We start from the raw sequence: 22,648 nt of genomic DNA, 5'->3' as shown, positions 1-22,648 counted from the left end.
TACTCTATTCACCATATGTTACATTAAAAATAACCTGGTTGTGTTCTTTTTAACAGTGGTGGCGTGAAACCTACCATAATGCAATAATCAGTTTAGGGAACCGTGAAAAAATGGTAGAAAATGCTGCTAATCTCATTGAAACAAAATTACGATTATTAGGAGCTACAGCTATCGAGGATCAATTGCAAGATCAGGTATGTAATTTTCATGAAATTGTACGTTTGTAAAAATGATCATATTACTACAGAATTAATTCTCCAGGTGCCAGAAACAATACAATCTCTTTTACAAGCTGATATAAATGTGTGGGTATTAACTGGAGATAAGCAAGAAACTGCTATCAATATTGGATACTCTTGTAAATTAATTACTCATGGAATGCCGTTGTATATTATTAATGAACAATCTTTAGATGTAAGGAAACTAATACTTATTTTCGATTATGCGCATATTTGAAGATGTTGTTCTAATCGATATTAATTTTTAGAAAACCAGAGAGGTGATAATACAACGTTGTCTCGATTTTGGAATTGATTTAAAATGTCAAAATGAGGTAGCGCTTGTCATAGATGGAAGTACTTTAGAATATGCGTTATCCTGTGATATTAGAATGGACTTTCTGGATTTATGTTCTTCTTGCAAAGTTGTTATATGCTGTAGAGTTACGCCAATGCAGAAGGCTGAGGTAATTCTTCCGTTCCATAATATCTTCGTTATTGTCGTTATTCACTCTAATGTATTTATGTACGGTATATATATATTGTCAGGTGGTTGAATTAATTACAAATAATAAAAAAGCTGTAACTCTTGCAATCGGAGACGGTGCAAATGATGTAGCTATGATTCAGAAAGCCCATATTGGTGTTGGTAAGATTACATACGCCGGTTTATATCACGAAAGAACGATTACACAGTATTTAATACCGGCTTGTTTTCTATTTAGGCATTTCTGGCGTTGAAGGTCTTCAAGCAGCCTGTGCTTCTGACTATTCTATTGCACAGTTTCGTTTTCTGAAACGTCTGTTGTTTGTTCACGGTTCTTGGAACTATAGTAGAATGTGTAAACTGATATTATATTCATTTTACAAGAATATTTGTCTATATGTCATTGAACTGTGGTTCGCTATTTATTCCGGCTGGTCCGGACAGATCCTTTTTGAAAGGTGGTCTATTGGACTTTACAATGTTGTAAGTTGCATATACATATAGTCATTGTATAGTAATAATGTTTATAGTTAGACAGCGAATTTTATGCATTTATGACAAATATGAGCAGGTGTAATCTGAAATAGTAAAAATATTTAAGGAATTTAAATACACTATTATATTATTCCCAACTGATTGAACATATTAAAAAAAAAAAAATGAATGTGTATTCACTCCAATTTGTTGCAGTTCATGTAGGCAATTTTTATTTTGCATAAAGATCTGCTGTCTACTTATATATGCTAGATTAGTATCACATACCTCCAGTAATTACTTTTTATTATATTATAAATAGATATTACAATTTACTTATTTTTATATATATATGGAAATATTGTTTGTATAAGGTATTTACAGCTGCGCCTCCATTAGTTATGGGACTTTTTGATAGAGTATGTTCCGCAGAGACTCATTTAGCTCACCCTGGATTGTATGCTACTAAAAATTCTGGACTATCATCATTTAATATTAAGGTAATATATATTATCGATCGATATTTAACTGCATTTGATAATCTATTATTTTATGCGAGACATCCTTTAACGCTATCCTTTTTCTTTTTAAAGGTTTTTTGGGTATGGATTGCGAATGCTTTAATTCACTCATCTTTGCTTTATTGGTTGTCATTGATGGCACTGAGGGAGGGCGTGGTGTGGTCAAACGGTAGAGATGGTGGATACATCGTTCTGGGAAACTTCGTGTACACTGTAAGTTCCGAACTATGTATATAATTACGGTGTCCCCTTAATTGTGCACAACTACGTTAGCTGTCATTGTTTAGATGTACTATGACTAGTCCAATGTTTTATATTGTGTCCTTGTTAACAGTATGTTGTAGTGACGGTTTGTGCGAAGGCAGGATTAATCATAAACTCTTGGACGTGGGTTACTCATTTAGCAACGTGGGGATCTATTTTACTTTGGTTCTTATTTATTTTTATATACAGGTAAATCACACGTTTTCTTTTACTCGTATTAAAAGTCGTGAAATATTCGTAATAATTATTTCGTTCCAGTAACTTTTGGCCTGCATTGAATGTGGGCGCTGTAATGCTAGGCAATGATAAGATGTTGTTTTCCACGCCTGTATTCTGGCTGGGATTGGTACTTATACCGTTAGCAGTATTGTTACTGGATGTCACTGCTAAAGCGTAAGTATACTTCGTTTAAAAGGGTTCCTTAACTTCTAGTTACTAGGTGATCTTTAAGAATTTTTTAATATCCTAAACATTTTTATGAAGTTTTCGCCATTTAAAAGAACTTATATGCTATTATATTGTGTGTGTTTCGTGAACGTAATGTTAAACATGTTTTGCGACAGTGTGAAAAATACGGTTTGGAAATCGCTGACTACAGCAGCTAGAGAAAACGAGATCAGGAAATCAGATCCTGGGGACATATTCAACGGCCAGGATTATAGAAGCTCGTAAGTTTTGATTTGTTTTCTACTAAACATTTTTACTTTTAAGATACGAATCAAGTTATCGGTTCAAGCCGTGGAACTAGCACTAAAAACGATACCTTCGTAATAGAAAAAGTGTTAAGCTTTAATGTTTAACATATTACGCATGCAGTGACATACCACTATCTATCGGTAGCTAACTACTGGCAATAGCAAACTAGAGATAACGGTTCAATCGCTATCAATAAAGATTCAACAACAATGCAGAAGAATAAGCCGTACACATTGCATGAAATATTAGTAGATAAATTGTTGAGGAGCCATTCATTATCGTTTAACGTGCATGACTTATTGGATGTAGTTCTTTAAAAAGAAAAAGCTCAGGTATTCATAACAAAATTAATGTTCATTTCGTAGAATAATCCTTGTATAAAAATGTTCACTAATCTCGAAATTCAACGACAACTAACACACGCATGCATATAGCGATTATATTGTTTTAGCCTTGGTGAAAATAGTATTCGTAAATTGCTTATTTTAATGGATTGGTTCCGCGAGACGTTCAATCGTGCTATGCCAATTAATGTTGTGTACTAACGATAATTATAGAATTAATGTTTATCGCATTTCCATTGAGTGGAATATTAAAAATTGCAACAGGAGGCCATATTCGAGGAGGCGATGGTTATTTTGGTGTTGGTCTTCGGTCTGGTCGCCGCGAAGACGAAATAAAATCAGAATATTCCCATTTAAGATCGCGGCACGTGATTTGTGGTCCACTCACGATACAGAGCACATCTTGCCTTCTCCATTCCGAGTTCCATGATCCTAAACAACCCACACTATCCTACCGAACCACAAGATATTCCGTAAGCATTCCACGATTTTACTTCGCTCACTTATTCCCTACAAACTCCCGTGTTTGTCACGTGTTAATAACTTTTCTACATATGATATTATACGTACTGCAAAGTGTTGTGATCGTATTGTTTTTGTACACGTGTAGTACAAAGTCTATTACATGTTTGTTATAAAAACGAGATGAAAAATGTTTTCTTCTCTTCCTACCTATTAGGAGTAGAATCAGTTTGTAAAGTTAAATAATCAACAACGATAGGAGAGAATTTTTTCTTTTCTTTTCGGTTGTATCATTTATGTTGCTAATATTTGATTGGTTTATGGTAATGTTGTAGTTCGTAGCGATATCCCTAGCACACCGTGCACGCTCCTTCCTCCTACAGTTTATTTAGGATTGTTTTGCAGTGTGAGCGATAGAGTAGAGCGATTATAAGTAGAGATGTACATAATCATTCGGAGACCAAGGCTTCCATGAGAAATATAGCGCATTATGCTCGCATAGAAGACAGTTTTGTTCACAGAATTATTTTATTTATTTAATCATGCATGTTAATACGAATTTTATTCAGAAGTAGATTGAGTAAATTAAATTATCGATAATATTGTACATAGCACAAGCTTTGTTTATTTCGAGAATTAACTGTCCGTTTGTTTAACATTGACTACAACATCTGTTGGTATTCAAAGTGGTATTTGTTTGTTAATGCGGTTTTCTGGTATGTTTTATTCGCGGTATCCCGTGCAGGCCTGTGCATGCCATCGCCGACCTCGCGAGGTGTAAGTATCCCCCAGTAGTACGTAACACGTACCGCTCCTGTAATTTTACACTTTCAGGTGTTAGCAATGCGCCTAGCTAGACCGCATGGTCGTGTTCAACGCTACGCTTGCGAGGGCACCGCAATATGACCAGATACTAACACACTTATTACACCCGCAAACATTTCACGCTAATTTGATACTCTTTTTGTGTCAAGGTGTGTGGGGCATCGGGTTCTCACTGCTAGAAGGACGACGGTTACGTTCTTCGCAAAATAATTTCAAATGTGTTGTCAATGCTGCAACCACCATTTGAAAATTTACTAACGCTTACCAAATTTTATTTGGTAAGGAATTGGCCTTAGAAATATCAGATTATTAAAATCACACGTATTTCAAAATTTTACACAATGCAGATCTTTATTAAATTCACATTATTTTTCAAGTTAATCTTAATCAAGGTCGGAGATCATCGGATCTGCTAGCGAAGTTCTAAAAAGTTAAAAAATTTGTTGTAGGTAACGTGTTGTCTCATTTAATGAAAAAAGTAGTCGTTAGACAACGAGTAGAGTCTATAGACATATTATCTATAGCCGATTAACACAAATGCAAGTACTTGAATGAATCCTCCATTCTATAACTAAATCAGCAGCATTGACAGAACATATGATTTCTTAAGAGGGAGGGTAGCTTATCCAATCACTGTAGAACATCGATATTGTATGTTGTCTTATCTCTAAGTGGGCGATGCAACCAGCAAGAAATTGCACGACAATTGCACCGCATGCATCACAATAGACCAGTGGTCGTCCGATAGATTTATCAAGAGACGTGACAATTGCTCGCCGTCGAATTGACGAAATTCTCAAGGCGATTAAATATACATTCGATTCAGAATAGCACGCTTGCGTTCCTCGGCGTCTACGATTTAAAACGATTGCGAATGAGGACAATTGGTGGCCATTCGAAGATTTCTTTAAAACAATGTTTGAATGCACGGCTTTGCAGATTGACGGAGACGGCGCGGCTACTGAAAAACGTTAAAAGCGTTTTCTCCAGGCGATCGAACGCCGCCTCCTCCAGTGTTAATGTCGAGGTGGAGCTATCACGTAAGTTGTTTTATCTGTACAGCGACGGGCTGGGATCGAAAAATTCTTCGTTACAATCCTTCACCGGAATAGAACAGAACTTTCTACAGAAGTCGATCTATAGAAATCCTGTCTGCTTTCTAAGCTCGTCGCGTGGTACCCTTTTGGTTTGTCTCTCTAACAAACTACAGCCATTAGCACGCGCTTCGATGTTCACGGCTTTCGCCTTTTTCAACTAAGAATAAATTCGTCGACAAGCTAATGACTCTTCACGATAATTGCACTTGCACTATTTTACTCTGTGCCTTATAGTCTATATTATACGTGTATAATATATTATAACTTATCACATTAAGGGGGTAGACTCTCGTTTCCAGGTTTGCAAGGGTGCGGGATGCGCCTTCTCATTTCTTGAGAATGCAAAGATGGGGTTTTTCAGTAGTCAAAAGCGTTAGATAAAAGATCAATCTAGGCCGCAATCGTAATTTGCATTATTTGGAAATATACAGCTGCGCATGTACCCAATAAGCAAAATACTCGATTTTGGACAACAGGTTGTGCCATCTGCGACCGAATAAGTATCGCTTTATGTTGGCACGGTGTCTGTACCGGCGCAACCTGAGGGCAGAATGAAGGCAGTCCGGTTCTGAATTATGCCTTCGTTATAGAGGGCGACTGCAGCCCAGATTGATCTTTTAGGTAGCGCTTTTGCCAACTGAAAAACTCCATTTTTGCATTATCGAGAAATGAGAAGGTGCATCCCGCACCCTTGCAATCCTGGAAACGAGTCCACCCTCTTAACGATCTGTTCGTACAGTCCTAGTTGCTAGATCTTCGTACTTTAACTTTCGAAAGTATTACTAACAGTTTTCTCCTTTCGATTATCCTTCTTTCTGAAGAGAAACTTCTTCAGGCTGTCAGCATAAGAGACGGGCACATTTCTATACAAGTGAAAGAAGACTATGCAAAGAGAAATGTTCGTCTTCCTTTGCTGTTTTCAGAGATGAATATTATTCGAAAGAAATTGGATAAAAATGTCGCCCGTTTCAGTAATCTTGTCCAAAAACTATTCTAACCCGTCTATTAACTGTAACTACTGTAGATTGTGCATGTATACTGACTCTTTCACGTTATGATAACAGAGACTAATCGGTTGCGATCTTTCTTATTGCACATGCTACACGAAACAGACGGATTTGCGTTCTCTCAAGAGGAAGGAGGCTCGGTGACACAGACGGATGTGATCAGAGCTTACGACACAAATCTTCCGAAACCCGGCGGCATGTGATCTTAACGATAACTACATATAGAGATACGACTACGTGTACTATAAGCCACAGGTACCTTCACTGAAGCCGATCAAAAAAAAGAAAGAAAAACAGAAAAAAAGGAAATATAGTACACACAAAAAAAGAGAAGAGAAAAAAGAAGAAAATAGCTGGAAAATCGGTAATCGCCAAGCCCTACGTAACGCCTGTCTATGTTTCACGACTGACTCGATGTATCGCCTCGTTCTCCGCTAATTAAGAGCTCGTCATTCTCGATCGACAATGGGCCTCGGAAACCTATAGTATTAGCATGACTATCAGAAAACGATGATCCATTCGTTTTTTAAATCATTACGAACGGAGGAATGGGGCCTCTGTTCTTAGATACTTCTTTTTGATACTCTACGAGAATTTATTGTATTTATGGTACATAGTACACTTCGGACCTCGTCTACCGAGACCTTATATGTATATTATATTATACTGTTCGTGACAATTGTCGTCGCCGTTCGGGCATTTTTGACGCAGTGCATTTGTGATCGCATTTCACTTTTGCCTTTGAAGTTTAGGAAGCTCCGCAGTTTCTCCACGGTTTTTCTTCGGGTACATAGTGCAACAGGAACCTCACGTTTAACCGAATACGGTATTCGTTAGTTGTACAGAGTGTTTCAAAGCTCGATACCTGAAAATGCAAAGTTGCACGAGTTGCTGGAACTCATTCAGGAAACAAGATGCTCTTTACAAACTACGTAAGTTTTGAAATTAATCGTTTCAGATTTAATCTTAGATAGTAATGTTAAATGTTGCCCCATTTAGACTTTAGTCGTTGTACCTTCTTCGCTTATAAGGAAAGATTAAGAGCCCATTTTTACGTGGGTTGGGCCTAAGCAGAGAGTCATTGAGTAGTGCTTTAATTTTAAAATGGAAGTTAGACGGTACTAGTCTTTGTAGAGATTACTGGAACTTTTTGTCTCGCTTACTACTTCGACGAACAGTATACTCGTATGATTTATCGTCATTGTAAAATGTTGGAATCCTTTTAAGAAGCGGACAGGCATTTCTAAAACGATATTATTTCTGAAGCTGTTAATTTGACTTTTTCTTGTTTCTTTCAATGAATTTCATCAGTTTGTACAGTTTGCACCGACGCCTTCGAAACATTCTGCGTATTTGGTAAACGCCGAAATTCTATTTGTCTTTCGATCATAAAACGAACGATTTGTCAGCAAATGTATCTATATAATTTTCTACATAGTTGTATAACTTTTGTCCAACTTTCTCTTGACTATTGAATTTATCCGGAAAGAATCTCGACTATCGCAATCTAGAGAACCATGGGTACGTTGCTGCGGCAGCTCGTCGTTGATAATGTTCGGCCACTTAACAATTCTGCAATCGTATGAACGGAAGAGCATCGATAGGGAATCGAATAGTTGACAGAAGGACGGAAGAAACTACGAATACAGGCATAACAAATAGAAATGCTAGTCCCTAATATTTTGTTACCCTAAAACCGACGGAACCATCGCGAAATACTCTTCATAACGAGTTCTCCGAATAATACTTGTAAATATAGTAGCTAAAGAAATTCGTCTGTGCGACTGGCGATACGTAAGGCGACCACAGAACTATACTTTTGATCGGCGAACAAAAAAAAAATGTCGTTCTAAAATACGTATTGAGAAAAACTAAAAAAACACAGTCGACGTGGCGTATGAGAAATGGCTGTCGTCATGCGCACGTCGCAACATAGCCTCTCCCCAGAAAGTAGTAGATTATATTTTTGAGAAGAATAACGTTAACGAAAACTTCAAACGCTCCTGTCGATCATAATCAACGATCATCGGAGGATCATGTTCAGCATCGTGCCAGAAAAAGACTGTTCCCACTTGTTCTACGCTGTTCGATTACTTCGCTCGTTGTTTCATTCGTCTTTTTCGTTTTTCTTTTTTACCGTTGACTATTACCTTATTACTGTAAATACGATAAATATTGCGTGTTATCTAGTCACGGATTCGATATGGATCTTTCCGTTCAAGATTCACTCTTCCGCCCATCACGAACATTCATTTTTAAGTTGATGACTGATTGAATTTTACTTGTGAGAAAGAACGTGTATGCTTGCGAATCAGAGAAAAAGATTTATGTGAGTATGTTTGTATAGAAACCATTATATATATGTATACAGCTTGACAAATGTAGCTGTGCGGGTGACTAAATTCAGGGGGATGCGCATAAGAAAACAAAGACCGCACTCGACGAGAGAAGGATGCAAAATTTGAACGGCAATGTACACACCTCGTCAAAAGTGCGTACTGTCCATTATTTCTTACAGCAGTAAACATACAAAACAACTGTTTATATGTTTGTGTGAATACACTTGTGTCACTATACTTTTAAACTGAACTGTCGCAACGTGAATCGTTTGACAGGTGACGTATCGTTGTGAAGTTCGCCTATTTGCCACTGCGCAGCGGGGAACATTTCCCCTTGCGGGGGACATTCAGCCGCACAGCTACATTTGTCAAGCTGTACATGTATGCTTGCGGATCAGTGAAAAAGATTTATGTGTATATGTATGTATAGAAACCATTATATATATATACATTATGTTCGGAATAAAATGATGATGAAGAAACCTGCTATCTTTTTGTAACTGGATGTGCATACAGTGATCCGCTTGTGCGAGTGGTAGGAAACTTTTATTAAGAAGATAATAAGTATGTGGGTACAAAGCATATGTAGATACAATTGTTCCAGCAAGCAATCGATGTATATAAAGTATATACATATGTATATGTGTATGTGTATACATATCTATATAAATTTGTTTAATTTATACAATTGTTTTATATGTCTATTTTATTTACTCGTCGGTTCGTAACTTCTCTTGTTGATGTAGTGACATGGTATATAATGTCTGCTTACTGCCAGCGTTTTGCTCGTAATCGTGTAAAAGTTATGTAAGGAGCTACCTTCTGTTGTCCTCTGTCTTTCCATTAATGATAATATATTGCCACCGATTTGATAACTGTTTTGTTCAAGTTATCTTCGACGGTTCCAGCTTGAGACTAATCAGAAAATTCTCCCTGTCTTCCCTGTATCTAGACTTCAGCAGAAACTCCCTCGTAAACGAGTGTCCCGGGAAATCATATCCTCGAGCCCGTTTCTGACACTCTATCAACCAGGACACGACCTCGAGGACCCGTTTCATCCTTGGATCCATATTCCTAAATCTCTCCTGCTCCTTGGTGAACGCTCTGCGCTTCAGGATAGTGTTACGCCACTGGTAAAAATACTTCCACGCCAAATTCTGCTCCCTGGATGTCCACGGCAACTCCGACTGTTCCACACGGTTCGTCCCTGGATCTTTCCTGTGCTTCATTCTTGTCAACACCGTAAGAATACGTTTTCCTACGTTTGGTTTCTCCCTCGTGGCCTGGTTATCTTGCAGATCGGACGAGTTTTTAACTGTGTCCAACCGATTTGCTTCAATTGGACGTTGCTGAAGTATTCTATGTTTAGAAGATGAAATATTGTTGTTGCATTCTCGACGAGTTTCCACGTTATCGAAGCCTAGAAGCTTTAGCAGAAGATCACCGACGAATGGCATTGACGGTGGATTTCTCTCGGCTCTAATCCAGGCTCGACGGTACAACATGGCGCAGGAACTTTTATAGATTTTGCAGAGACGCTTCATAGTCTCGTATCTGAAGAATTAATAAGAAAGTCATTTTCAATCTTTTTTAAGATTTGAGAATGCTTTTTGCTGGACTGCTGATTTCATGCATTTATTACAGAAATTAATAGATCGAATATAAAACAGTAAAAACATTTGTGAAATCCAAACATTGTATTAAGTTGATTAAAATAGGAAATGAACATGTACATGTAGTAATTAATATGTACTTTATTTTAGCCTGACGGTTAAGAAATTGGAAGATGAACATGCACCTAGTTTCTGTATCTTGCAATTGATGCCGACAATTTTTATTTTGCTAAAAATGTTCGCATTGATTGCAAGACACAGGAGCCAAATAAAAATTGTATTCCTCTTTTAATTATCTTGTCAAGCTGAAAATAATACATTGACGTCCTTAGATACTTTTAATATGTCCACTGCTTCAAATTGTACGTACCCTTTTTCGCCATAAACGCATAAAATCCGCAGTCTAGTAATAATATACCTGTTCGCATGATGAACGCGCAGGTATGTCCAGCTGTTTCGCATCCTATAAATCGCAGGAGCTTGTAGACCGGTCAAAATGGACCTGCACGAATGAAAATTTCCCATGGCGAAACATTTGCTTGCAGCGTTCACGAGTCTCGCTATAATTCTACACCTGACGCCTAATTTTTTAATCGCAAGAATCTCGCTGGCTACTAGACAAGAGATCCTGTGACCGAAGGCTATCCAGGCCGCCAGATTAGGCGCATTTTTCGAGCTCCGTTGATACACTACGATCTCGATCTCTTCCGCGGGAATTCGTACAAAGAGATCGCGATCTATGAGGGTGACCTGTGCGGCCAATGTCGTGCTATCTATGTCCCAAATGGTAATCCTGAAATCCATCCGTAACAACCTTCTTAATTGTGTTGTGTCATTGTTTTCCAGGTCATCCTGTCTCCTTTTCTTCTTGGTAGATCCATTCCCGGAGAAGATTCTTTCTAGGAAGCTAGGTTTCTCTTCGGCGACGATGACGGAATCCTCTTCGCACTGGTATTTCTTCCTTCTTGTAAAGAAGTTTCGTTTTGCCGGTTTCTCCTTCACCTGTCGGTAGGTCTTCAGGTGGGTCAAGTGCTGTCTCAGCTCTCTGTTACAAATACAGTGGGTGTACAAAGTATTCGTACACCTTTCAAAAACGTATAACTTTTTCCAAATTGGACCCAACAACTTGAGTGTTTTTGAGATGTTAGAAGGATTAGTATTACTAGCTAATGTGTAAATGATTTTCTTTTTAAATCGTTATTGGTTGCGATTTCGAAGGAAACAGTAAAGGTCACGATTGTTACATTACTTATCTGTGCCTGTAATGAAAATTTAAAACATGTATTTTGTAAATCTACGTAAGTTATATACATTTACAAGGTTTCATTGAATGGTAAAAATCTTTGTATTTAGGGTTTGCGATTCATTTAAAACGCAGATTCTTACAATTTTTGCTATGTTCAATCAATTATATTATATTTCATAACAACCTTGATCGATTTCGATAAAACTTTGTACATGTATACATAACATATTTACTCAGACCTACCAAAAGCACCTTGTAAATAAAAAATTAAAAAATCGTGATCATTGCTTTTTCCTTCGCAATTGTGACCAATAACAATAAAAAAAACATATTTACACATGAGCTAGCAAACTAAAACTTCTAATGTCTCAAAAAAAACTCGAGCTGTTGGGTTCAATTTTGAAAAAGTTATTCGTTTTTAAAAGGTGTACAAATATTTTGTATACATGGAATACATCTACTGTAAATTGTTTAAAGTTTAGTTTCAGTTTGAATACAGTAAAGTCGCGATCTAGCTCCCATCGTCTGTTCCGAGCAGGGACAGAGATCGTTTAGGGAAACTATTTTTTTATGACTGCGTCAACCGCGCTGAGAGTACAAAGGATGCCGAACGTAGAAAAGGACTTCTTGACCCCTCGCGGGGATGCCCCCCAGTGGAAGGGGTAGGCGAAGGGACACTGATCGTGGTGATCCGCAGGGAGCTAGATCGCGACTTTACTGTATTATGTTTTATCGCTACCTGTAAGCAGCAGAGGCTGGTCTAGGACGGTACCAATACTCCGGCGTCCAGAATAGTACTACGCGTCCTTTGGCGGTGGTTCCAATGGACCCGTGTCTACCTGACTGCAGAGATGTGTAAGAAATACTAGCAGATAGTTGACGTCGCGATACAGGAAGCTTCAACTCTGTGTCCGCAGGTTGTCTACGAATGGTAACCAAACTGAAGGATCTCCGTCCCTGAAGAGAACATCGTTCTCCAGGTTGAACGGTCCAGGGTCCGAGGGAGTGTAGAAAATGAGCTGCCGTACATAAACCGTATCGTCTAAAGTGTCTGGGACGTTTCGAAGATGTAGAACGACGTTTTCCTCCGTTTTCCCAGAGTTTCACCGCGTTCTCCATCAGCAGACAAAAGTTCTGGCCGCCATGTTTTACGGGATAGCATTCTGTGAGCACTAAATTCGAGTGACATTTCTCCGATACGCCGAAACCGAACCGCGATATTCTTCCTGTTAAACAATCCTTCCTAGTTAAACTTTCTGTTAAAGCTTTCCTAGGAAGCTTCGACTCTTCTTCATCTTCTTCATCTTCTTCGTTCTTGTACCATACGTTTCGCCTCTCCAATTTGTCTTCCACAATCGTACTCTGGCAAGGACAACTCGGACAGTTTGTGTAGAACATCTTCGTGTTGCAGTATCTACGATTGTGATCCCTGATGAACAATACGTCGCAGAGTCCACCGTTTCGGTTTCGGGTTTTCTTGTCGAGGCAGCTACATGTTGGCCAGCTGAAGCTGACTTTATCGAATTTAGTCGGCGACAGATCCTTCAGCTCTGTTGTTACGTCGTCCAAACTAGCACCTGCGAATCGCACGGGGACAGGCGCGTATTCGCCGTTCGATAGATCATTGTAACCAGGTCCGAGGTATAGATCCTTCTGCGACCATGTCGGTGGCACATAGTCGCCTGCTCCTCCATAGTGTGCCCAGACCCTGCATTTGTTAACACAATAACAGACCAAGTTTTATCCAGTAAGACCTACGAAGGCTAAGTTTTGATTTGAGATTGATATACAGTAATGTCTCGTTCTAAGTCAGTGTTGTGACATAGATCGGAACTGGACACTATTCTTTTGTGGCTTCGTCGACCGCGCGGCCGAAGGCGCAACAAAAAATAGCGTCTCGGTGAGACAATATTAGTGCGATACTGAAACTTCTTTATTTTTTACTTATTTTTAATTAGATTATGACGATATATTCGTGATATTTTCTGATTAAAATGACACCAAACAAGATACAATTTGGCTCATATTTACTGTACATGTATAAAGCATGACTTACAATTTATCATATATTTAACATATGCTATGTATAGCATATGTTTAAATAAACAACTTAACATCTCGAAAATTATGTTCTCAAGGCATAAAACTAGAATTTTGCAAATTAACGGAGCTACAGCCCGTTGGAGGTTTTTAAACGACTCGAGTAAAATGATTATTTTAATCACAAAAATGTGACAATTATCTTGAGGAAGTTTGTATAACAAGAATACAATAAGTTTTGAATTTTTTCCGACCGTCGCGGTGGCTGTTTCTCTTTCTTTTTCACTCGCTATCCTCTTCTATGTCCTAAAGTTACCCCATATCGTTAATTAAACAACTAAGTACAGTTGAATTTGTATTGTGTTTAGTGTGGTTTTAATCAGAAAAATGCCACAAATAAGTTGGTGAAAGTCCCATAAAAAAAATAATGAAAAATAAAGAAGTTTTGTAATTGGATTAGTACTGGTTCACACCGAGGCAGCACGAGTTTCTTGGTCCCTCGTGGGGTATGCCCCCCAGTGGAATGGGTAGGCGAACTGACTTAGAACGGTCTCCTCCGTCGGTTGTTAGAATGGAACTTTACTGTATGCAGTTACCTGCAAATCGCCTTCTTCCCCCTCTTCCTGAGTTTCTTCTGAATCTCAATCTCCGACGACAGTAAATATAAAGTAGTAGTACTCGATGAACTCGCTGCAGTCGTTTCAGATAGGGAACTTCCTTCCCTTCTCTTTGCCAGTAGCTTCTCCACTTCTTCGCGCCATTTGCTCCAAAAAATCTTTCTCTTTTGAATACCACCGAGTTCGTAGTACTGTACTTTTCCGTCGACGAATCTGATGATGATAATACCACTTAGACTGGATACATCAGTGTCAAACTTTTATTTACGAAGAAAATTTGGTAAATGTTACGTTTACGGGAGGCATCATGGATGACCTTGACCTTGACATATGATGTCAAGGACAACATTCTGAACAACTTTTCTCCATACATCTACCCAACGCTCGGACTTAGTTTCCGAGATAATTGCAAAAAACTATTGCTAGTACTGAATTGAATTTTTCGTATTCGTGCACGCTCCGTAGCAATGTAAGCCTATGTTCCGGTGTGGCGTCAGTTTACTGTTTTTGTAAACACGTTGTGGAGATCAGAAAGAAAACAGGGTCTCACTCTGGCCATACATATATAAGATGAGCTTTCAATTTTGAAAGACTACACGAATACGGAAAATTCAATTCAGTACTAGCAATAGTTTTTTGCAATTATCTCGGAAACTAAAAGAGACCCCCTCAGGGGTAAAAGAGACAAAATGTCGAGATCTACAACATATTTAAATTTCATCAACATCGAAGAGAAGAGAGAGGGTACCTTTTTCTAAATAATTATCAAAATCTCTTTTGTATATAACTTTTTAATAAACAACGAGTGCCAGCTAAAACCTCTTGGGGGTTACTCAGAAAGGTGACCTTGACAACATATGTCAAGGTCAATGACATTCGATGTGCCTCCCCTAAACGTAACATTTACCGAAAATTTTATTAACGAACCTCTACCTTGCCTTTAAAGTATTGCGACGCCGCCTGTTGAACACGCTTAAGGTAACGTATTGAAGAGGATACACGGATATCAGCTCAAAGCTTTCGATACTAGGATCAAGACCACGCGGACAGTAATATTTCTTTCCTTTGAAAACATCTGCGGCTATAATCAATTTAGTTGGTGTAAGACCAATAGAAACTTGACGAATTCCTCGACCGCTTCTCGTGGTCTCTGCAAATGGAGATTCCACGAGGATGGTGTCTGCAAAGTCAGAGTATTCGGAGGTCAGCAGCTTCTGAATCCTATTATGTTCCACGTCGTTGCTCTTCGTTCGACGACGAGGAGTTTGCATCGTTTTACATGACGAGCGCATAATGTATAAATTTTGTTTAAATCAGGACATCTCTGAGATAAGTCCGTCATTTACAAGATTTTATGTAACCGGGGAATTTTACAACAAACCCTGAACGACTGATCTTTGCAGGTTGTCCGTTCGGGATAGGTTAACAAGTTTTTAATGAATTTGCGATTGGGTGGTACAGAATGAATTCAGGTTTCAATCAATTCTCGAGGATCGCGCGAGAGCGCTCAATAATATTGTAGACATTCTGTGCCTCTCAGCGAGACTGTATTTCGTATATTATATAATATACGATTTTGTGATTTTTGTATATTAACAAATTGGTATTTATATTATATAATCATATTATATCATATATTTAAATGATACCAATGATCGTCACCGGCATGGTTGTCCATATAGGGACGATCGAAGCATTGTTTTTTTATACTTGTTTTTCTTTTCTCTCGTGAAAAGAATTACGAAATAATACGTAAATATATATACTTGTGTATCTCGCTTTTATATCGCCATTCAACATTTTGAATTATCGTTTATTCTTTTCCCCGTGTAGGATATAGAGATGGCGTGTGACGCAACTTGTGGGCCAGAAACTCCGTTATCTTGGAACACTGCGTCTTATGGCCTGTGCATATTCTATACCTATGCCGAATCTATGAGTAAATATATATATGGTCGAAGGTCTAGCATTATGGCTGATTATGGCGTCCGAAAAGCGAAGCGAAAACGAAACCTCCTGTTTACAAACTGTTTTGTATCTGGTAGACTGATGGATTACGTTACACGCAGTTACACGCGACTGTGTCACTGTATATAAATAGTGTACAATAGTGTATGACCCGGCGTTCGGCATTGTTGCGTCCGTAAATTGTATAATAACGTTCCTAAAGTAAATATGTATGTATTCTGTACGTCCCAATTGGATTAAAGTCTTGCATTCCGAGTAACATGTACTAAATAATTCATTTATGAACACGCAATACACTCCTCATTCCTTCAGACTATTTCTATTTATTTGTATTAGTTTTTAATTTGCTTTATTATTTATTATAACATATTTTTATAACAGTGACAGTGATATACTGAGTGAGACATGGCAACTGGAACTAAAATTGTTTTAACCATGCAACAACGGTTGGATGTCCTCAAGGATTTGGAGAAATGTCATATTTCCACTGTCGCCAAAAAATATGGTGTATCCCTGATTACAATTCGCCGGATAAAAAGCAATGCTGCAAAAATTTCCACATTTTCCAAAAGGAATAATCATCAGAGACAACGGAAAACTATACGCGAGCCATTATATCAACAATTGGAGGATCGTTTAGTTCTATGGTTTGCGGAAAGAAAGGCCCTTGGAGATTATATAACAGACCACATGTTATTGGAAAAAGCAATTGAATTGAGAGATACCATAGGATCCTGCTCTACCTTCAAAGTAAGTAAAGGTTGGCTTGAAAAATTTAAAAGATGCCACAACATTCATGTTGTGAAAGTATTCAGGGAAGAATCCAGGCAAAATAAAGTTGCAGCGCAGGAATTTGTCAAAGAATTTAAACAATTAATCAAGGATGAGGATATTGCTTTAGAAAATGTTTATAATATGGACGAAACAGGCTTGTTATGGAGAGCTCTACCTACGAAACCTCAAACCGGAGTACAAAAGAATGGTGTCGGTGGATTTAAATTACCAAAAGACAAAATAACAATAGGATTATGCGTGAATGCAACCGGCACGCATAAGATTATGCCTTTAGTTGTATACAATTATAAAAAACAGAGAGCTTTAAAAGATAGAATGAAAACTCTTCCGGTGGTTTTGAAATCTCAGAACAACGCTTGGTTGACTCAAGAAATATTTATAGACTGGTATAATAATTATTTTATATCTAGCGTTAGAAGGTATCACTCGGAAAAAGGAATATCAGGGAAAGTTATTTTACTAGTGGATAATTGTTGGGGGCATAAAAATTTATTGGATCATCCACAGGACGACCACTTCAAGATAGTGTATCTACCTACCAACACCGCGTCATTGATACAACCGATGGACCAGGGAATAGTCGTGAAAACCAAGATGGGTTTTCGCCATCGAATGATGCAGATCTCTGTATTCAAATACAGAGGAGGATTGAAAACATTTTGTGAAAGGTATAATCTACAGCATTGTATAGATATGCTAGCTTCGTCGTGGGATGCAATAAGCATTGGCAACATTAAGAACGCGTGGAACAAGATTATAGATTCTGTAACAATAAACGTGAAAGAAGAAGAAGAAGAAGGTAATCTAATGCGTGAAATGCAAGGTTTCATGACTGCTATCTCCAAACAGGATGTAACGTTGGAAAATGTAAGACAGTTTTTATACTACTGCGAGACGTGCGAAAGGAGATGCTTCGTGGACGTGGAAGAAGACGAGGAAGATGATGAAAATAAGACCAGGGAAGACAATGAGAATGAAAACGGAGAAGACAACAAAATGGAAACCGTTGAAGACAACAAAATGGAAACCGGAGAAGACAACAAAATGGAAACTGGAGAAGACGATGAAATAGAAAACAGGGAAGACAACGAAATAAAAAACGAGAGAGATACTGAGATTGAAAACGGAGAAGACTACAAAATTGAAAACAGTGAAGACGATGAAATAGAAAACAGGGAAGACAACGAAATAAAAAACGAGAGAGACACTGAGATTGAAAACGGAGAAGACTACAAAATTGAAAACAGAGAAGACGATGAAATAGAAAACAGGGAAGACAACGAAATAAAAAACGAGAGAGACACTGAGATTGAAAACGAAGAAGACAACAAAATTGAAAACGGAGGAAACGATGAAATAGAAAACAGGGAAGACAACGAAATAAAAAACGAGAGAGACGCTGAAATTAAAAACGAGAATGAAGATCAGGGACATCAAGACGAGAGTAAAGAAACAAACAACAACAGGGTTAAATATGAAGAAGCTAGTGAATTGAAACAACCGGTGCATCAAGGTATTAACGTTAGCGAAGTAGAAAAAGAAGAACTACAATATATATTCCGAAGATTGGAATCATATAATCCATATGTGCCACGGTCGATGCAACTACATTTGGAGGCTATGAAAATTTGTTACTTGGGAGACCTAGAGGAATAATATCAAAACATTTTTATGGAAGACTTCATCATATCGTCGATGTTGTCTCCTAACGTGGTATATGGAAGGAATGTAAAAGGAATTTGTAAAGAAACTGTCTGATTGGTCAGGTGCACACAGTTGAGTTATACGCATCTTGCTATTTGCTGAGAAGATTACTACACTACTTCAGGTGTATCAGATCGCATGAAGGTGAATTTCACTTACAAGACACTGACAATACTTTATCTGTCTAGCACTACAAAACCCGAAGGCGTCTACTATGACAACAGAGAGATGAAAAGCTATGCATGGGAATATTATAAAGATCAAAGGTAAGCCATTATAAATGATTAGACAAGTAAAAATAATCCAAATTATGCCGTGTATATTTAATCAGAAAAATCGAACAGAGGTCACCATCATCAATGAGTTTGACGAGACTGATCCCCGATTGTCAGGGGACAACTTGTGAGGCATGGAGAGTAGCACATCCCTGTGGTTCCTGGATTAGAACGGTCTATGCATAAAGGCAGCAGGGGATACCTGATGACTTCGGTTCAAGTTCCGGAGTCTTCACGCAGGAAAGCGTAGGGACAGCCATAGGGTTTAGTTGGTATGAGATCGTCGAAAGATTTTTCGAGATATTGAACTGTATACAATAAACGTTTTGTAAAGGACATTCAAGCTTTCAATGGAAAAATGCCGGCCCTCTAAAAATTAACCCTTTGCACTCGGAGCTATTTCAATTCGTAAATTAAACATTTCTTGCGCGACCTAGAACAATTCCATTATCTATATAATTTTTTTCATTTTTTGGATATAAAATTAATATAATACGTCATACAATTCTTAAATATTTGATTAGATACCAGCATTTTTAATAATGTGAGCAATATTGTGAATAATGGTACAGCAATATTTACTGGTGACTCTGAGCCACCACTCGAGTGTTAAGGGTTAAGGAATAGGATTATGTATTAGGTAAGGAAAGAAAGTGTAGGTGAACTCTCGAAATCCATTAGGTATCATTGTCTTTATTTTTCAGTTCGATGCCTCCATCGAGTTTCACGGCTCGCGTACATAGCCGGCGACGGAGGGGACTAAGTTTAAAGACACGGGCTTACGTGGTAAAAGGTGTCGCAGTGCCTTGTCTCGGTTAATAAGGGTATCAGCCGTTTTTTTTGTTTAATAACTCCTTACTCGCTATAATACGATAATAAATAACATATAAAAAAAGACGTACGGGTAAAAGACGTAAAAAAGAAGCTCGCCAATAGGGTGAGCGGTTTTTCGTCTACAATAAAGTCGATGTAGGTTTCCGAAAGAGCGTGCAAAAATGTACATTGTGGCAGAGGTACAGGTGGACTCCTAATCGATCCGTTCGACTTATACGACATAGCTACGTAGCTTTCTATCGGTTATTCTGCTCTGGATTCACTTTAATCGTGACTTTGTTGCTGAGAGCTGACGCAAGCTTCTCGACGCTGCTCTGCGGCAGTTTTCCTGGCTCCGAATTCGTTGTCTCGTTGTTGCATGTTGATGCGTTTTCGGGGATCGCCTTGATTGCTGATTGTCCCTCCTAAGAAAGACAAAAGACATGAAAACTCCCACGGTCTTACTTTGCTACTACAGTCCCACCGCTCTCCACAAAACCTACTTATTAACTTAATTCCTAGTTCTGTCATTTTTTACTCACATAAACGGGATCTATTGTTCGGTAGCGACTTCAGCCGAAGCTAATTTTGGTTACTGTTCGAGGATAACATAGAGCTATCTGAAATACTCGAACAGCTGACTCATTCTCACCGGAGGATGTGTTATCGAGTAATTACAAGAACGTTGGTTGGTCTATGTCATTAGTATACTAAATAAATAGTATAAATCGGATCTTATTCTCTGTGGTAGTAAAGACCTTCTTTGAGAAAGACTTCTAAAGACTTTTTTGGAAAAGACTTTCACATCCGAAATAAATTAAAATCGTACTAAATTCCGTCGAATTTTATACTCTGGCATTTTTTTGAAAATTTTTAGAGGCTGTAATTGACGTAGACAGTGGATCTTTATGTAGAATAAAATTGTTCTAAGTCAATCATTCATTCATTTAATTAATTTTTACGAGTCGAACGTAATGTAACAACATTCTCAAATTCTTCTTTCGTGACCTACATCCATACACACACATTCTCTATTTTCTCAACTGTTTCGAATGAACGCCAACACCTGTGAAAAATTACAGCGAACGTACCCCATCAGTCTTTCTTCTTAGGTTCGATCTCTGCAGTGTGGCAGCCAGCTCGTTCTGCAATCTGGACACAACTGGCCCGTTCGCTATTTCATTGGTACCGTTTTTCTCTGGTCGTGCCTGCTGCGACAGGAAGTCCAGCTTCGAGGGTTGCTTAGCTTCTCCTTCGTATGCTCCTATTCTAATGGCGACTTTTCCCGCCGCAGGCTTGGGTATTTGTCCGTTCATAGCGGCTGATGGGACAGCAGGAGGTTTCGGGATTTCCGACACGGGACTGGTCGTGTCTTTCCCATTAACCTGCGGCTTGTTCCCGGTGCCATTCCCAATGGCGGTGCCAGTGCTGGTATGTCGAGGACTTCCGTTTGTGGTTACCGGCGAGTTCTGTAGAGGGAAGTATGTCGGCGGTGGCTTTGGGATCACTGGATTTGGTGTTTCCTTCAGTTTGAACGACTCGATGCTTTGCATCTCTACGGCGTCCTCGCTGCTCTTGCTCTTCGAAAGGAGCGGAAGTGGCGGCGGTGCCGGAGGCGCAGGTGGCGCAGGTGGAACTGGCGGTGCTGCGACCTGTGCAGGAGGTGCTGGGGGTGCTGGAGGAGCTGGTGGTGCTGGCGGGATGTTTGGCGTTGCAGAATTGTTCAGCACTCTCTTCTCCTGCTCCTAATAACCACAGAAAATCATATAAACTATAAAAAAGTGCAACTCGTTACGTAAGAAGACTAGTGTCTACTAGAGATCTCTATTTCACGTGTTGTATAAATGCTAATGGTGTGCGAGACCGGGTCGGGATCTTGAAACTTTTGAGATTCCTGAGAATCTTCGGGATTTATTATTAAAAAACAATATTAAAAGATTCCGTACGTATCAGAAATCCCGAAGTTTCACGAGAATATCCCCGGGAATCCCGAATATTCTCGGGAAACCCGAACATTTTCGCGTCTTCCCATCCCGTTCCAAGCATCGGTGACTAGTGCCCGGGACCAAGCACTAGTGAATACGGATCCTTAAGGGAGTATGTAGACTCGTTTTGATTTCTCGAGAATGCAAAGATGGGGTTTTCATCGGTTAAAAGCGCTAGATAAAAGATAAATCTAGGCCGCAATCGCCCCCAAAAGTCCTATTTTTACGTTTGCAAGGCGTAATTTGCAATATTCGGCAGCGTAACTTGCATTATTCAGAAACATAAAGCTGCGATAGCTATACATGCTGCCGAATAATGCAAACGCCTCATAAATGTAAAAATAGGACTTTTGAGGGCGACTGAGCCTAGGTTGATTTTTTATCTAGCGCATTTTACCATGGAAAACTCCATCTTTATCGAGAAATGAGAAGGCGCATCCCGCATCCTAAAACTTCTAGAAACAAGTCTAACCCCTTAAATTCGTACTACACGGTTCACGTACCACGTGTACACGTGTATTGTAGTTTGTAGTACACGTTCAAAGCCGCGATCTCTAGTGTCTACCGGCGGTGGACACATTTTCAAGATAGTGTATTTACTCACGGAATGCAAACAGTTTTGAAACGATACTGCGCGATAAGGTAAGACCTTGCAAAGCTAATAATGTCGACGTGAAAAATAGGAGGAATTAGAATACTTATCACAGCCGGTTCGAGACGTATTTTCATACCTTGCAGACTTTATCGCATTTAAGCAATTGAACCAATTGTAAAGAGATGATAATACCGACGGTATCTATCCGCGTCTCATTGAAATTTTTATGTTATCGCTACAAGGACTATAGAGCAGTTACACCG

At 38.8% G+C, this 22,648-nt stretch overlaps 3 protein-coding genes across 20 annotated transcripts in view; 1 reads left to right on the top strand and 2 right to left on the bottom strand.

The window, feature by feature from the left end:
* The window catches only part of Atp8a (ATPase phospholipid transporting 8A1), a 41,159-nt gene extending 31,737 nt beyond the window's left edge, over positions 1–9,422 (top strand). For 14 of the 17 annotated variants that reach the window (XM_076420164.1, XM_076420165.1, XM_076420180.1 and 11 more), the window contains 12 exons: positions 57–194; positions 262–414; positions 488–685; positions 768–867; positions 944–1,188; positions 1,554–1,679; positions 1,773–1,913; positions 2,035–2,153; positions 2,223–2,357; positions 2,528–2,632; positions 5,231–5,331; positions 6,453–9,422. In XM_076420164.1, coding sequence (XP_076276279.1) covers positions 57–194; positions 262–414; positions 488–685; positions 768–867; positions 944–1,188; positions 1,554–1,679; positions 1,773–1,913; positions 2,035–2,153; positions 2,223–2,357; positions 2,528–2,632; positions 5,231–5,331; positions 6,453–6,598 — 1,707 coding nt within the window. In that variant the 3' untranslated portion in view covers positions 6,599–9,422. The other 3 variants (XM_076420166.1, XM_076420168.1, XM_076420167.1) reach the window with 3 other exon arrangements.
* Positions 8,196–17,145, bottom strand: LOC143207099 (uncharacterized). Its single transcript, XM_076420183.1, has 5 exons — positions 15,184–17,145; positions 14,230–14,463; positions 12,333–13,301; positions 10,766–11,392; positions 8,196–10,288 (listed from the first exon to the last, which is right to left on the bottom strand). Exons 1-5 carry the CDS (start codon positions 15,540–15,542, stop codon positions 9,619–9,621), a joined length of 2,859 nt encoding a protein of 952 aa, XP_076276298.1. The 5' UTR covers positions 15,543–17,145; the 3' UTR covers positions 8,196–9,618.
* Positions 17,146–19,665: 2,520 nt separating this feature from the next.
* LOC143207100 (uncharacterized) overlaps positions 19,666–22,648 on the bottom strand; it is an 82,834-nt gene continuing 79,851 nt past the window's right edge. For both annotated transcript variants that reach the window (XM_076420185.1, XM_076420186.1), the window contains exons 13-14: positions 20,897–21,550; positions 19,666–20,230 (exon numbers count right to left, since the gene is read on the bottom strand). In XM_076420185.1, coding sequence (XP_076276300.1) covers positions 20,063–20,230; positions 20,897–21,550 — 822 coding nt within the window. In that variant the 3' untranslated portion in view covers positions 19,666–20,062. The remainder of the gene's footprint in view (positions 20,231–20,896; positions 21,551–22,648) is intronic.

Source organism: Lasioglossum baleicum, chromosome 3, assembly GCF_051020765.1.
Source record: "Lasioglossum baleicum chromosome 3, iyLasBale1, whole genome shotgun sequence".
Lineage (NCBI taxonomy): Eukaryota > Metazoa > Arthropoda > Insecta > Hymenoptera > Halictidae > Lasioglossum > Lasioglossum baleicum.
The sequence above is the reverse complement of the archived record's forward strand: the minus strand, read 5'-3'. Positions and strand labels throughout refer to the sequence as shown.

Coding starts and splice junctions, on each gene's coding strand:
- LOC143207099 (XM_076420183.1), bottom strand. CDS start 15,542: ATGCGCTCGTCATGTAAAACGATGCAAACTCCTCGTCGTCGAACGAAG. Junction 13,302..14,229: donor GGGAAGAAGGCGATTTGCAG/GTAACTGCATAC, acceptor TAACAAATGCAG/GGTCTGGGCACACTATGGAG. Junction 10,289..10,765: donor CGCGTTCATCATGCGAACAG/GTATATTATTAC, acceptor TTAATTCTTCAG/ATACGAGACTATGAAGCGTC.